Consider the following 16795-nt stretch of genomic DNA (forward strand, 5'->3'; position numbering starts at 1 on the left):
AAAAAAAAAAAAAAAAAAAGATATTTAATTGTTTGATATATTGTCCAAAGAAAGTAGGTTATAGGGAAAACTCAAGTTACATACAGACATAATTTAATACAATGAACTGGACAAATAAATAACGAGTGACGAGTGACATTCCTGTTTTCAGATTGTTTGCTGGGAGTTTCTTGTGTCTGTGTTTAAACTATAAATTTTTTTTCCTGTTTTCATCAATTCTGCGCTATCGTTTTTTTTGTATTTTCACTTTCCTCTTCTGTCACATTTTCATTTTGTCAGAGAATGCTTTTGTTTTTTGTCAAAAGACAGCAAGCGGAGGCCATCCCTGTTGGATCTTTCTAAAATATTCTCAACAAATCTTTGATTAAGGTACGTTAAACACTTGTTAAACAATAATTGACCCAAGGATTAGAATCATGCCTAACTGAGGCATGCCGATGTGTGTGCAATTTTGGTGTTAAATCCTCATTACATGCATTTAACTCAACTCTGAATATGATCCTATGTGAAGACTAGCTTTTCCACAGTAGTCCTTTTACATTTCTGTCTGCGAAGGTCCTGTTTCTAACACCAATAATGTTTGGACTTACAGGAACTCTCTCTCTCTGCAATGTAATAGAAATAACATTTTAATACAGTTAAAATCTTATAGCCAGTATTTAATAAATTCCAGCCAGCAAAGTGATTTCTTGGCAGACACCACATTATACTGTACTTATAATAAAATATCATAATAAAATGTTGTGTGTTCATGAGCATCACTCTTTGAGGCTTTGAGAGAGATAACCTACTGTATGTTATTATATTTCCTTTGCTTTGAACAGACAGAAAACATAGCAGTCAGAGACCAATAGGCCTGTGACTGTTTTGAGTTTTATAAATAAAAGTGACTGTACAGAAATTTACCATGATGTCTCAACATTTAGGGTATTGTTTGGGTAGACAGATATGTTTTTGCATTCTGTTTGACCTGTATTACTTTCTTGAATATGCTACCTGATAACCAAATGTACAGAGGTCACTGGACATTAGTGCTTTCCCTTATTATTTAGTGATATTCCTTTCATTACTTAGTGACATTTATCCTTTTGAACTTTTGTTGCTTAATCAACATGACCAGGTCTGCTTTCACTACTTTGCAAGCAAACATAACAAATTGCCCTCAAGGGGCACAGGACAGAATTAGAGTGGACTAAGGGCCACATCTTAAATTACCAAGAGACCAATTATGCCATTGTCTACTTAGAGTAGTCATTGTTGGCCAATTATCCATCCCTACTTATTGTAAACAATATCAGATCTAACATTAGGAACATGCATCATTACATTTGCTACTGTTAGCTAATCTGTTTGTCCCAAATGCATTTGCTTTGTTCATTTAATAATGATATGAAAACATTTCCATGGTTTACATTGTGCTAGCAATGTTTTATGGTGACCTGCAATAAAGACATTTGAGAAATAAATATTTCTACATGCCAGGCCCAGTGCTGTGGGTTATCAGATGGCACTGATCTTATTCAGGTGGTTACTGTTCTTGCTTACAATGAGGGGACAGATTATTGCAGGCATAAACTGATATAATAATTAATATTTAACAAAGTAATAATTAATCTAAAATGTTTTAAAGATGGTGGTTTAGTGGTTAGCGCGTTTGTCTCACACCTCCAGGGTTCGATTCCCGCCGTGGCCCTCTGTGTGTGGAGTTTGCATGTTCTCCCCATGCTTCAGGGGTTTCCTCCGGGTACTCCAGTTTCCTCCCCCAGTCCAAAGACATGCATTGTAGGTTGACTGGCATATCCAAAAAGTGTCCGTAGTGAATGTATGTGTGATTGTGCCCTACGATGGATTGGCACCCTGTCTAGGGTGCCCCCCGCCTTGCACCCCATGTCCCCTGGGATAGGCTCCAGGTTCTCCGTCACCCAGTAAGGATAAGTGGTACAGAAAATGGATGGATGGATGGATGTTTTAATCATGTTTAAAATATTTAATTTTCAAAAATACTCTTTAGTATATTCTGAATATGCTGTATACCTTTTTATCTGAAGCCCATTGTTTTATGAAACTAGATATGATGTTATGGTGCAAGGGTTGGTATGCAAAAAATTTGTAGGACTGAGAGATTGACAGTGATATGAATAGTTTGTGCCATATCAGTTTATTGTGATATATATTACATCCCCCACCCACAAACTCCATTTCTCTCAACATATTGCTGCAAACCAACATGGCCAAAATCCAGTCACATTATTCATTCACCTACTTTGGTTCCCCAAATTTCTGATTACACTCACATGTGGCCATTACATGCACACCATAAGTAACCCGAAATAAAGGCTATGTTCACACAGCAGGCAAAAGCGTCCTAAATCTTTTTCTTCAAATGTGACACATTTGTTACTTGCATGGCTGTGTGAACAGCAAAAAACACACTGAATCTGACATTTTCAACTCTGATTTGGGCCACTTTCATGTGGTACTGAAATCCAGTATATATCTGATATGTGGCAATGCGACCTCTGTGTGAACAAGCAATTAATGCGACTTTTACATCACTCCAACACTATTGTCATAAGTTTGTGTTACCAGCAAGGAAAGATGGAGGATTTCACTGACGGAATAGTGAGTTATCGGACCTTATGAACATTTGGGGTGTGTCACGAATCGTGACGGTGCAGAGATAGGACGGATGCAAGTGCAGGATGAACAGCTGTTTATTAGAAAGAGAGACAGGCAGACAAATCCAAAACGTGATCCAAAACATAATCCACAAACATGCAAGAGGTCAGGCGATTGGCAAACAGGCATACACGGGGCAAGGCAGGAATCTAGGTCGATAAACAAGAAACGAACTATGACGAGGGACTGGAAGCGGATAATCCAGCGCAAACTAACTCTAAACATGGACCGTGACTATGACTATGACTATGACTATGACTATGACTATGACTATGACTATGACTATGACTATGACTATGACTATGACTATGACTAAAGTATTATTAATCTTCCGCGTTGAGTGCTGGGAGGCGCGCGGTATATATGCGGACATAATCAGCGTCTAAACTGCTTGCAGCTGAGAGCAATACAGACCCACGTGAAATCCCAGCCAATGACAGAACAGGGAGGAGACATGACAGAAACATAAACAAAACACACGTGTCCAGATGTCATTACGGTCAACAACGGAAAAGCAGGTGCTCGCGCATTCGCGCTTAGTGCACGCTGCTTCAAGGGGGAATCGTGACAGGGTGATGTTGCTGTGCAAGCAAAATTAGAAGGCACATATTGTATTCGCTCCATGCAATCTTTGAAGGGATCTCCTCAAAGTGGTATATTTGAAGAGATCTTAAAAGAAATGGCCCAACGCAGCCACAGGAGTAACTGGTTGCAATGACAAAGAAAACCAAGGATGTACACCAAAAAAGTGGCCATGCCCTTTCTACAGTGAACATGAATGCATTAAATATTATTATTATATGTACAACCCCAATTCCAAAAAAGTTAGGATGCAAAAGTTGGGATGCTGTGTAAAATGTAAATAAATGTAAATCAAAACAGAACAGAACCCATATGTTATTCACAATAGAACATACGAAAAATATCCCGTTTAAACTGAATACATGTACCATTTTAAGAAAAAAATAAGGTAATTTTGAATAAATTTTGAATTTATTAATACATCAAGTTTTAATAAAATCATAGATTGTAAGACCAAAATCATCAGGAGTGGATGGCAAACCGTAGTGACTCATGGGAACACAACAGATTATATTTAGAGCCAAAGAGGCCTGAAAAACTCTTAATTCACACTGTCAACATTAACAATAACGAATGGATTTAGAATGAATGCTTATACTAATAGTGAAGTTGTGGGTTATTCTTGGTTTCATAGACTTTTTTTTTTTTTTTTTTTTTACATATAATGTCTTTGTTGAGTTCATTTCTGAAAGTGAAAGAGCTATCTTTTCAAATTTTACGAGTAATTTGAACAAAATTTAGCTTAGATTAATCTCCATGATGGATGTAATATTTCAATATTGTAACTGTACATGAAAATGATACAAAAATTACTAACATTTTGTGTTAAAACCTGATATAGTTGTATGGGTAAAATTACAAACTGAGCAAAATATCCAAACAGGTGCAAAGTAGTATTTTGTATGAATTTAAAAGTTGACCAGAATGCAGGATCTCTTTATACAAAACATTTCTTTAAAAAAATTCAAACTGTTTTCATGGTTTGGAAGAATTGAGACCTGTGCTATTCATTCCCTATTTTCTGATGTTTTTGTTGTCACTTTTTGGAAACGCTATTCTTTTGTATCTAATAATATCACAGAGGACTTTGCACGCTCCTATGTTTGTACTAATTGATATGGCAATTGTGGACTTGTGTTCACCAATGATCTTTGTACCACATATGTTGTTTAGCTTTACATTTGGCTGGAATGGTATTTCTCTTGGCTGTTTGATACAAATGTTTTGCATTCATTTTTCTGGGTCATTCCAGTCTTCGTTATTGTTGGCAATGACACTGGATCATTACTTTGCTATTTGCAGACCCCTTTTTTATCAAAAGTATATGGAAAAAGGTAACCTTTTAAAGTTCATGGTAATTCCATTAATCAGTAACGGAGTCTTAATGATCACAGTAGTTAGTCTGGCAGGAAGACATACTTACTGTGAGAACAATGTGATAGACAATTGTTTTTGTGAACATGTGGCATTGGTCCAATTAGCATGTGGAGATATTTCTATTTATAGCTTTGTAGGACTTTTGTCAACTTTCCTCATACCAGCCTTAGATTTTATTTTCATTACTGTGTCATATATAATAATATTTATCTCTATTATAAAATCTGGTAAGGCCCCTTTGAAGGCTCTTAATACTTGTATTACTCATATAATTGTTATCAGTTTTACACTATTTTTTGCCCTATTTTCTTATATGTAATATAGAGTAAGAAATAATTTCTCTCCAAGCAGCCATGTATTTATAAGCACAATGGTTTTACTTTTTCCCAGATGTTTTAACACAGTAATATACGGACTGAGAACCAAAGAAATAAGGCAACAGTTTTTGAAATTAATAAACTAATAAACTAAATTAAATATGTAAAATACATGTGTCACTGTGGTTGGAAAGCAGGTGTAACATAAACATTTTGAAAATATTCCAATGACTGTGGCACTTGTATAGATTGTGTGAATGACAATTATGCTAAAGCAATATAACCAGAAGTAAATAAATATTTCCAAATACACTATAACTCAACAAAACACAATTACACCATTGTTACTATAACAGCTGTTAAATATCTATGAGACATGTACAGCAATCTTTGCATTACAAGTCTTATTGTGCAATTCTGTTTTTGCTCAGATCCGATATTTTTGCCTTGAAAGTTTGCATTTGTAAATTATGCATATTTATTATCTAGCAGCAAATTAACAGCACAAGCATTTACCCGAAAAATTTGCTGTGGACGTCAGCCAACAGTTCATCACCTTATTTGTGCAAACTATAAGTGCCTATTACTGATTTAAATTGAGAAATATTTGGGTATGGGAGTAGCGCTAGCAGACTGAACACTAAAAGACTCAAGACTCAAGACTAAAACTCTGAACAGTAAAAACTTCATTTAACTTGTTAAACAACAATTTAAGAAAATCAAATAAATAACAGTCTTGTACATTCCTTAAAACAATGAAAAATTGTTTCCCTTTTTTCACAAAAAGGACACACATTACATACATTTGTATTAATAATATTCGCAAAAGCATTGACAGCAACTACGATCACCTACTCTTTTTTTCTAAAGGAGGCTTATAAAAAATTCTCCACACAGGTTTTACATTCTGATCCAAACCTAACTTGTCTCTCCTTTTAAGGTTTTCTTATTTAAAACTTTGACACAACTTCTATACATTTTTTTACTGTCAGTTTCATGAATTCTTAAATCTTCTAAATTCTTCAACATCAGCATGTCTGCTTCTTTAAGATCAGGAGTATTGTAAATCTCTGGAAAAGGGTATTTATTGTTTGGAAACACCTTTCCTTCACCATAACTCAAAATGTGAGTCTTTTCTTCTGTTGTAAATTTATGCTTTGAAACATTTAGCAGTTTCCCTGGTAATCTTGTTGATTTTAATCTTAAACAGGAGGCTACCATTTGTGGGTTATTTAAATCAGGATCCCCAGCATCTATTAGATGATACAATTTAACTTTTTTTGATGTACACATGTTTTCAAGACCTCATGAAATTTCACTTGATACATCAAATCTGCCTCCAAACACAGTCGGTTCTTCTAGTAACCAATTCAAAGAAGACTCAGAAACCCCTCTTCTCTTTTGAAATAAGCTCAAAACTCTAAACTTTTATAAAAATCCCTTTATAAAAAGGAGTCAGTCCATTCAGCTGAATCTTGCTAGAGTCCATTAAAAACAGTGTATAGTCCAGACCCAGACCTCCAGCTTTTCTTAAAATAAAGTTTGTGACATTTCTCCATAGAAGATCTTCAGGACCTGTTAAGAGTCTTTGAATAACCTGTAAACGAAAGGTTGCTCCTCTGCTGACCAGATGTATTAGTCCTTGTCCCCCTTCTTCTCTAGGAAGATCCAGTACACGCTGTGGTACCCAGTGTAACTTAGTTTTAAAAAAGAATTAACTATGACAGCCTGCAGTTTTACGAGAAGTCCACCTGGTGGCTCAGTACATGCCAAGCCATGCCAGAATGCTGAAGCCACCAAATTATTGATGACTATAATTTGTCCTCTGAATAACATTTTTGGCCACAGCCAACTCCATTTTTCTAAACGTCCTTTTGTTTTTTTCCAGAACCCCCTCCCAGATATTTTGCAACATTGACTCGTCCCCAAGATAAACACCTAAGTATTTAAAACCACCTTCCATTCAAGTCCAGCAAGTAGTTTAGGAAGGCATCTACCTCCCCATTTTCCACATACTATAGCTTCACTCTTCATCCAGTTTACCTTAACTGAAGATTTTTTTTTTCATTATTTTATTTGTATAGCACTTTTAACAATGGACATTGTCTCATAGAAGCTTTACAGAAACATATAAACACAGGATACAGATTTTAAGAGTGTGAATTTATCCCTATTGAGCAAGCTGGTGGCAAGGAAAAACTCCCTAAGATGATCTGAGGAAGAAACCTTGAGAGGAACTAGACTCAGAAGGGAACCCATCCTCATCTGGGTAATAACAGATAGTGTGAAAGTAAAGGAAAGTTCATTATGGTTTTTATATGAAGTCTGTTTAAAGAATGCATATTTTTATTTTGGCCATTCTTCTTTTCAAATCCAAAGAAAAACTTGGTTGGGCCATCCATCTACGTGACCATACCAGCACACCCTGTGCCTTAACACCCAACAAATCATCCAAAACTTTTATTTTTTATTTTTATTTTTGAGAACTTTAATACATTCTTGGTCCCTTGCAGCTTCCATTAGATTTTGTATTTCTACCATTTCTCTCTCTAGATCTTCTACCAATCGGAATTGAGTGTATACATACAGCACAGTTGCTGTATGTATCAGATAATTTTTCCATTATCTGACCATTGCTGTATAGAAACAAACAATGATTCCCTATTCTTAAAACTTTTCCAGAAATGAACAAACACCTGACAAAAAAAAATTATCTTGCAATAAAACAGTATTAAAGTGCCAAAAACATTACAACACACCATGATCTAAAAAGCTTACAGGTGAAATAGCACAATACTTAATAATATTTAAATTATGTTTAAAACAATACCACCTGTGTAGTCTAGCCATTGTCACAGAATGTTCCCTCATTTGTGTCCATGTATACTGTCTGTGTTTCATTCACCACTCTCCAAATGTCATATAAATCTTGTTCTTTCATAATTTGTTTCAAAACACATTGAAGTAACGAGGATGTCTTAGGTGGGAATCAAATCAGGTCTCTTGTGTACAAAGTCACTGAGTTTACTGGCAGAGCTATTCCCCAAATAATGAATCCAAGAGCAGAGATGACCAAAGGCAAGGAGGCAAAGATAATCCACAATAGATTCTTTACTGACAAAAAGAGCAACAACAAAGGATAAAAAAAAAAAGCAAACAGACACAAGGGCCCAAAACCATGAACTACACAGACTTCACTTGCAGCAGGCAACAGGTACATGTACCTGTAACATTGGCTCAAGACTGAACAATGAGGCCCTTCTTCTTCTTCTTCTTCTTCTTTTGGTTTTAATGGTGGTTGGCAAACCAACTTAAGGTGCATTACCGCCACCTACTGGACTGGAGTGTTGGCAGCAGCTTGGCATGGAAAATAAATAAACAAACAAACAAATAAATAATTATATACTAGATATTCATACTAAATTACTAAAGTCTCTTACCTATCCCAGTATTTTTTAGATAATTTATTAGGGGACAGTCCCAGATGTTTTCCCAAGCAAGTTCTCTAGCGTCATATTTTGCTTTCCAATTTGCATCTCTAGCTCAGTTCTTTCTTCCTCATATCTTTTGCAGTCTAACAGAATATGTTTTAAGATCTCTTGTGAATTGCAGTGGGTGCAGAGTCCAGTGGGGTGTTTTCCTATTCTGTGTAATGTTAGATTTAAGCCAGCATGACCTATTCTAAGATGTGTAATTATCATCTCTTCCTATGGGTTCCTGCCCTGCCTCATACTCATGCCTACTTGTTTTTGTATATTATATAGGTGTCATACGGTGTCAGCTATGTCCCAGTATTCCTGCCATATTTTATGTGTGCATCCCTTTATAATTGTTTAAATCTCTGCTCTACTTAATGGTACTTGTATTGTTATAGGAGATTTGGATCTCAGATATATGTAGCCTCAGTCCTACTGTTATTTCCAGCTTAATGTAAAATATAAGCTGATGTATTATATTATGTGATGTTATGTGAAAATGATTAAAACTGTATTATAATTAAACTATATAAAGAACCTCAACCTGGACAGTCCGGGGAAACAGAACCACGTGAGGAGAAAAAGAAGAAGGAGGAGGGGAGCAAGACAGCAACATGGAGGAAGACGGATCGGAAATTCTTCTGGTTTGGGGGCCGCTGAGAAAGCTGTTCCGGACATTATGCACATCCAGCAAGACCTGAGAGATCTACAGCTCGACACGCTGGATGTAAAAAGAAATATGGAAAAATGATTGTGTAGTGAAAGAATGTGATAGCATACTGAGTGTCTTAAATCAAATGACAGCTGAAGCTGAAATGTTAAAAGAACGTGCTAAATACAGGAGGACTGAATACATTAGGAAATTAATTCAGAGACATGGGAAAATAGCGAGACTCTCTAATCTTGCTAGACAAATAGATGAAATGGAAAAATTGATAGAACGCTTAAATCTGAAGAAAGCCCAGTAAAAACATACATCCTGTTTTTACTTCCTGTTTTTTACAGTCAGCGCTCAAAAACACACAGCTTTAAGGCGAGTGCTCAAAAACCACAATCCCCCAACCTCTGTCCCTCTGTTAAAGGCCCAAATAAGGGCATGCGTTTTGTTTTCTACATGTAGCTTCAGAGTTTTCGCTCGTTACCGCATCCGGACACCGTTGAGAAGGCGTTGTGGTTTTGAGTGAAAACTTAGACTCTAGCACTCGAAACCACAAGTGAGGGATGTATATAAGCTTCGAACAGGCGAGTGTTCAGGGCCGCACCTCATGTGAAGGTTATTCGTTTTAGTTTCTTGTGAAAGAAGAAAAACTATCTGATCCTGCGTCATCTAAAAGATTTATTTATTTTATGTCTCTTCTTAAAAGAAAACCATTTTCAGACTCTGCGTAGTCACTGGTTTTTCTTTATTTTATTTTTCTTTATATTCTGAGTTAAGATAATTGTAATCCTTTTGTTCTTTAATAAACCGAAGTCCATATAAAGGACGATTCGTATATCTTACTCCGTGAGTAAAATTCCTTTGGTACACACCCCTTCAGCAAAAGGGAAAGGATTTCATTGCTTCTCTAGCCCAGCGGCACGAAGACTCCGCCTTCTGAGAAGGTAAGAGGAAGTGTTTTTACAGAGTAGTAAGCGAGTAGAGAATTAATATATGGGATATTAATTCTGATGAAATTCAACAGTATATAAACTGTTTCATGCTTTATCAATCTTTTTGCCAGTACATCCACAGTTTCATTTCCTTCTACCCCAACATGTGCAGGAACCCAAAAGAAGGAGACATTCAGCCCCTACCATGGAGTATGAGAAGCAGATAAAGTATTTGGTAAACAATGCCTTGTCTACATGATGTTTTCCCAGATTGTATATTTGATAGTGCAGATAGACTGTCAGAAGCTATAGCGACATTTTGGTTCTGATTTTTTTTTCCAGCCACTGCAATGCCAATAGGACTCCTAATAGTTCTACAGTGTACACTGATAAGTGATCGGTTGCTCTTTTTTTGACTGCTACTTCATAACGAGGAATGAAAGAAGCCACACCAGTGCGACCTGTCTCAGGCTGTTTTGACCGATCTGTATATATGAGTAATTTATCCTGATAATGGTCCATATAGTTTGATCCAAACTGATAAAATATGTCATTAATCATAATATGAAACAATATTGGGCTATATTCACTGCCTTGTGTACCATTTTCCACTGCATAACTATCTAATATTCTGCACCTTCATTGACTTCTATTGTTCCTCTGTTCAGGAAGTCAAATACCCAATTATATACCTTTTATTCCTAATTTGTCGAGTTTAATAAGAAGTCCATCCTTCCAAAGCACATCATATGCCTTTTCAGCATCAAATACAAATACAAAATACAGCAGTTACACTTTCTTTCTTAGTTTGAGCTTTTTTAATTTCTGACTCTAGGCATAATACATAATCTATTGTCCCCCTCCCTTTATGAAATCCTGACTGATACGGTGAGAGAAGACCTTTACTTTCTATGTAGCGATATAATCTATCTGTTATCATCCTCTCCATAATTTTCCCTAACAGTGACGTTAATGCTATGTGTCTATAACTTGATGGATCTGACAGGTCATTGCCAGGTTTGAGTATTGGAACTATAACTGCCTGTTTCCATGTTAATGGGATTTTTCCTGTATTCCATACCATATTGAACAGTCTTAAGACTGTGTGTGATGTCTCTCATATGGCCTAACATGCTATAGCATATACCATCTTTCCCTGGGGCTGTTTGCCCTGCATTTGATATAGATCTTTTTAATTTAAATAGAGTAAATGGCAAGTCCCACTCTCCCTCTGATGTAGTCCTTCTTTCTACTATCCCTGGATTTTGGGCAAGTGTCTGTTTTCTATACTGCTTGACTGTTGAGGTTAGATTTTCAGTAATGTGGATCTTCACAAAAGTTTTTACCAAAAGTTCTGCTTTTCCTGCACTGCTAATCACATTTTTATTGCTGCTACCTAACCATGGTATTTCCAAACTGTTTCTTATTCCACTCATTTTCCTAATTGTACTCCATATGTCTGATAGCTGGACTTCTCTTCCAATTTTATTGCAGAATTGTCTCCAATACTTCAATTTATATTCCATAATCTTGTTAATAAATTTGATGCACATGGATTCTAATCTCTCTGAGGCTGCCTTGTTATATATGTATGTCAGTATAATCAAATTGTGAATATAAATTCTGGGAAGAGCAGATGACAGTCTTTAAGTTTCTTAGGTATATTGTATTAATTATCCATTTAAGCACAAAGACAGATGGATTGATAGATAGATGGATAGATCATACATTGATTGATCATACTTTATTGTGCTTACACAGTACTGGTACTCAGCAACAAACTGTAATTTGGCATCTACCATAAGTGCAAATAGTAATTTTGTAAATATTGCAAATGCAACAAAGTGTCTTCTCTCATACACACACACACACACACACACACACACACACACACACACATATATATATATATATATATATATATATATATATATATATATATATATACACACATATACACATACAGTATCTCACAAAAGTGAGTACACCCCTCACATTTTTGTAAATATTTGATTATATCTTTTCATGTGACAACACTGAAGAAATGACACTTTGCAACAATGTAAAGTAGTGAGTGTACAGCTTGTGTAACAGTGTAAATTTGCTGTCCCCTCAAAACAACTCAACGCACAGACATTAATGTCTAAACCGCTGGCAACAAAAGTGAGTACACCCCTAAGTGAAAATGTACAAATTGGGCCCAATTAGCCATTTCCCCTTCCCGGTGTCAGGTGACACAGTTCTTTTTATACTAACAAAGGAAAAACATTTCCTTTGTGAATGTTTTTTAAACAAAAGATCAAAAGGTTATTTTTCATAGACTTCTTTGCTCATATTTACCAAGAGTGCCAATATTAGTGGAGGGAACTGTATGTATTCAGTAAGCAAAGAATTGGCCTTTCCATGTCAACCATGGCATCCATGTGATGCCATATATTTTATATACACACACATTATTTGATTACTTTGGAAAGACCTTAACATATTTCATGAGTTTCAGAAACTGTTCTCTTATTTCTTTGGTTCTTACTCCGTAAATTATTGGATTAAAACAGCTTGGAAAAAACATGTACATTGTACTCAGGAAGACACGGCTGGACGGAGAGAAGTTGTTTCTTATTCTGTATGACAAAAAGGCAATTAAAGCAAAAGTCAGACTCACTGTCATGACAATTATATGAGTAATGCAGGTGTTAACAGCCTTTAAGCAGGCCTTACCAGATCTCAGGATAGAAGAAAGTATTGCTATATATGATACTGTAATAAAAATAAAATCAGCAGTTATTGTAAGAAAAACAGTCAAAAGCCCCAAAGCATTGTTAATGGAAATATCTCCACATGCCAGCTGAACCAATGCCATGTGTTCACAAAAACAGTGATCTATTTCATTTGTTTCACAAAAAGTCAATTTTCCAGCCCAGGAAACCATTGTGGTAATAAAAAACAGATTTCTAATAACTGGAAAAATAATGAACTTTAGAAAATTGGGCATTCCCATGTATTTGTGGTAATAAAGAGGTCTACATATAGCAAAAAAACGATCCAGAGCCATCCAAAGCAGAATAGTAGAATGAAATGTACCAACAAGAGAAATGCAAAACATTTGCACCAAACACCCCTCAAGTGAAATTCCTTTCCAGTTAAACAAAAAACTAAGCAGCATATTTGGCACACAAAATATTGGCATAGACAGGTCCACAACTGCCATAAGACCAATTAGTATACACATAGGAGAGTGAAGAACCCTCTGTGTTATAATTAAATATATGAGGGTAAGGTTTGAAGTCGAAGACAATAAAAACATAAGAAGATAAGGAATGGACAGAATGGGCCGCCATTCTCCCAAATCATGAAAACCAGTAAGTGTAAAAGTTGTAAATGAAATATTTTGTACAGGATCCAACATTGTCTTAAGATTTTTAAGAATTCAGATCTGCCACCTCATATGTAAATTTATGAACAGCCTGGGATGGATAAAAATTGATATAAGATTATTTTATAAATAAATTGTAATGAGATCGAATGACATTTCTGTTAATCTTTATATTTCTATGAATTTTGTACTATTGTTAATAGGTTAATATACCTTACAAGTTGCACAATTCCTTCAGAGAATCAGTCATTATTATCAGATAATATTGCATTCCAAATGATATAATTTAATTGCAGTATATTTGCCAAAACTATTACAGAATAAAATTGTTGCTTCCAATAATTTACTCACCTAGTGTAATGCTCATTACACAATACATTTCACAAGATAAGTCTGGGGAAACAAAAACACATTTTTACGTTGCTCATCTATTAAGTCTTTCTAGCAGTCTAACAGTTCTCTGAATCTTTTCAGGGGAAAGATGTTTTCTCAAATAAAAACACAGACAAAAAAAAATTGTACTCCAAACTGTGCAACAGCAAACAAACAATTTTGCATATATTATTTTTGGTAACACTGATGCATTGTCTTATAATTGGTTATCAAATGTCCTCTTTGCTTCTGGACACTCCAAAAACATATCAGTCTTGGTCTCTTTATACTAGTTTTCCAGTCCCATGCGGGTCTATGCTTTCTTTAGAATCTTGTGGGGAAACATGATGGATCAGCCCTGCTGATCCATGCTTACCCTCCCATCCACACATACTGTATTTCATCATCTGTACTCTGTTCCCTTCTCAAAAGAAGATTGCCATAGTTATGTAGGTAATAAGAAAGCATTTAGGTTTGAAATTAAATTCCAGTGTTTACTACAGTAGTTCACAGTTTCCATTCTACTGAGAGCAATTGACCCAAAAATTCAGTTGGTCCATAATTTTAATCTAACAACATCTGTACACTCCTCTGGATTATTTATCAGCAGTTATGTTGAACAGCAGTGATGAACTGCACCTTCAATCTATGAAATCAAATGAAAACATTTTTCATGGTACATCGTTTACAAAGGCCAGAAATGTTGATGGTGAGTTAGCTAGGTTATGTGGCATCACTACTGTACATAGTTCATCAAGGCCTGAAATATTGATAGTGAGGTAGCCAGTCCATATGGCATAAATACTGGCACTATCACACAAAATTAAACAAAAATAAATAAGCCAAAAAGCATGTGTAGGTGAAAGTGTACTAATAAAACAGTTTCATTCATTGGGCAGAAATAATAATGGAAAAAGGTAAACAAACTACTGTCAAATTTCACACATCACTGAAGCATGGTGAACAGTAAAAATCATCATATCACCTAATTATGGAAATAAAAAATGAGGTAAACCGGTTATTGAAAGTACCTCAAAGATTTGAATAAAATCTCATCAATCCACAAACAGACACATTGGAATCAATACTGAATGATACTTTACTACAACAAAGTACAACAAATAAACAAATAATGACTGTATGGATGTAAATTCTGATGAAATAGAGGACATTTTGAAAGATGATTTATTATTAGAAACTGCAATCTAATCCAACTCAAAAGAGAAATATAGACATTATTAAAATCAACTGTTACACACAATGGCTAAATATCTTAATGATAATCCATGAACACCAGCATTATATATTTGACCTAAAGTTTATAATTCTTTTATTGGCCCTTCATTTTGACGTATTATATCTGGTACTGGCTCATCATCTCACCTGTTTTTTGTATGGCACTGCTAATTTCTTTTTAAACAAACTTGCAAAAATGAACAATTTAAATGAGAATCATTTGTTAGTAACTCTTGAGGTCTGAAGATTGTACACCAACATTTCATATAAGACTTGTCTGGAAGATTTTTATTTTTATTTTTACAAAGACCAAGATGGCAAATAAGCAATACATTTTGTAATAAACCTTTTGACAAAAAATGTTTGAAATGTATTGGCACCCTGTCCAGGGTGTACCCTACCTCATGCCCGATGCTCCCTGGGATAGGCTCCAGGTTTCCCCGTGACCCTGAAAAGGATAAAGCGATATAGAAGATGGATGGATGGATGGATGGATGGATGTTTGAAATGTTATTTACAGTTTCAAGGTACAGCAGGTGGTACTGCCTGATTTATTGATGAGAACATTTTAACTGGATTATATATTAAGCAACAGAATATTTAAGTCATGCATCAAGAGTTGGTCATGATGCACAATTCTTAAATTCAAAAGTGAATACTATAAAATTTTCATGGTGCAACCCTGCAAAGGAGCCTCATTTCTGCTGCCTGTACTTTCTCTTGGGTTTTAATGATGTTGCTAAATTGTAGTGACATTACTGTTCATAAAAGTGACTTTATGGAAGTATAGATGCAAATGTGGGCAATGAGCCATTGAGTCTTCTTTGTTGTCCACTGTTTCATGTGTAAGATGCTATTGTAACATCACATTGAAATAATAGAGAATTAAACTGTCACACTGATAAACTTTTCTACTTCTCTATTTACCTCTCTCAAGCAACACATTCAAGTAGTATTCTCAGTGTCATACTATCATAATGGCATTACATATCATAAAGCAAACAGTTTTCTGTCCCTTACCCTTTTTGGTTCCCTTTCAAATGGAACTCAACGTTACGTTTAGCATAACAGTATGGGAGTGCCCTTGCGTGCGTGCGACCGGTATCTGAAGCTTGTGTAAAATCATGCCTCTATTTGTAGGCCTGCCATGATCAGATACGTGGCAATGAAGCGAATTGCGTGATATAAATATGGCACCTGTGAACTGCACCATCAGCCTTTATTATCTTCAGCGAGACTGCATGTCGGTTGTTTGTGTAAAGAAACAAAAGACACTTCATTTCCTCTCTATCTTTTCTCAAAATCTCTGGTCTTTTCAATCCCTTTAAAAAAAAGAGAAGAAAAAAAGGAATGAGCGAGAGAGAAAAATATGAGTGAGAGAATTCAGGAAGTGTGTTACGGCTTGCTCCCGTTTCATCACAGAGAGTAGTGCACACTTTCTGTGTGAAGTGTCTAGGGTAGAGCATGCCATTCCAGCCTCGAGAGGCTGTGCATTGTAACGCCTACAGTAGGCATCTCCGCTCGCAACTTGCTCTCTTCTCGGAAGCTGAAGCAAGTTGGGTTTCAGAGCCTTGCGGATCTGGGCTGGCCGCTGCCGAGGCAGCTAGCCATCTCAAGTCTGGGGGATCTCTTATGGATCCGGAAGAGGAGCTGGAGATGAGCGCTGCTCTATCACTTGCAAATGTAACAAAGTGCAGGTTAAATCTCTCTCTCTCTCTCTCTCTCTCTCTCTCTCTCTCTATATATATACACACACACACACACACGCACAGCAAAAAAAAAAAAAAAAAACC

General features: G+C 35.8%; 1 protein-coding gene and 1 pseudogene across 1 annotated transcript; one reads left to right on the top strand and one right to left on the bottom strand.

Annotated features, from left to right (window-relative positions):
• Positions 1-3061: 3061 nt before the first annotated feature.
• On the top strand, positions 3062-5466 carry LOC128621501 (olfactory receptor 52K1-like; annotated as a pseudogene).
• Positions 5467-12369: 6903 nt separating this feature from the next.
• LOC128621839 (olfactory receptor 52K1-like) lies at positions 12370-13446 on the bottom strand. The gene has a single exon (XM_053647834.1). The coding sequence runs from the start codon at positions 13425-13427 to the stop codon at positions 12483-12485; it is 945 nt and encodes a 314-aa protein (XP_053503809.1). The 5' UTR covers positions 13428-13446; the 3' UTR covers positions 12370-12482.
• Positions 13447-16795: the final 3349 nt, after the last annotated feature.

The sequence above is a fragment of the Ictalurus furcatus genome, chromosome 17, assembly GCF_023375685.1.
Source record: "Ictalurus furcatus strain D&B chromosome 17, Billie_1.0, whole genome shotgun sequence".
In the NCBI taxonomy this organism is placed as follows: domain Eukaryota; kingdom Metazoa; phylum Chordata; class Actinopteri; order Siluriformes; family Ictaluridae; genus Ictalurus; species Ictalurus furcatus.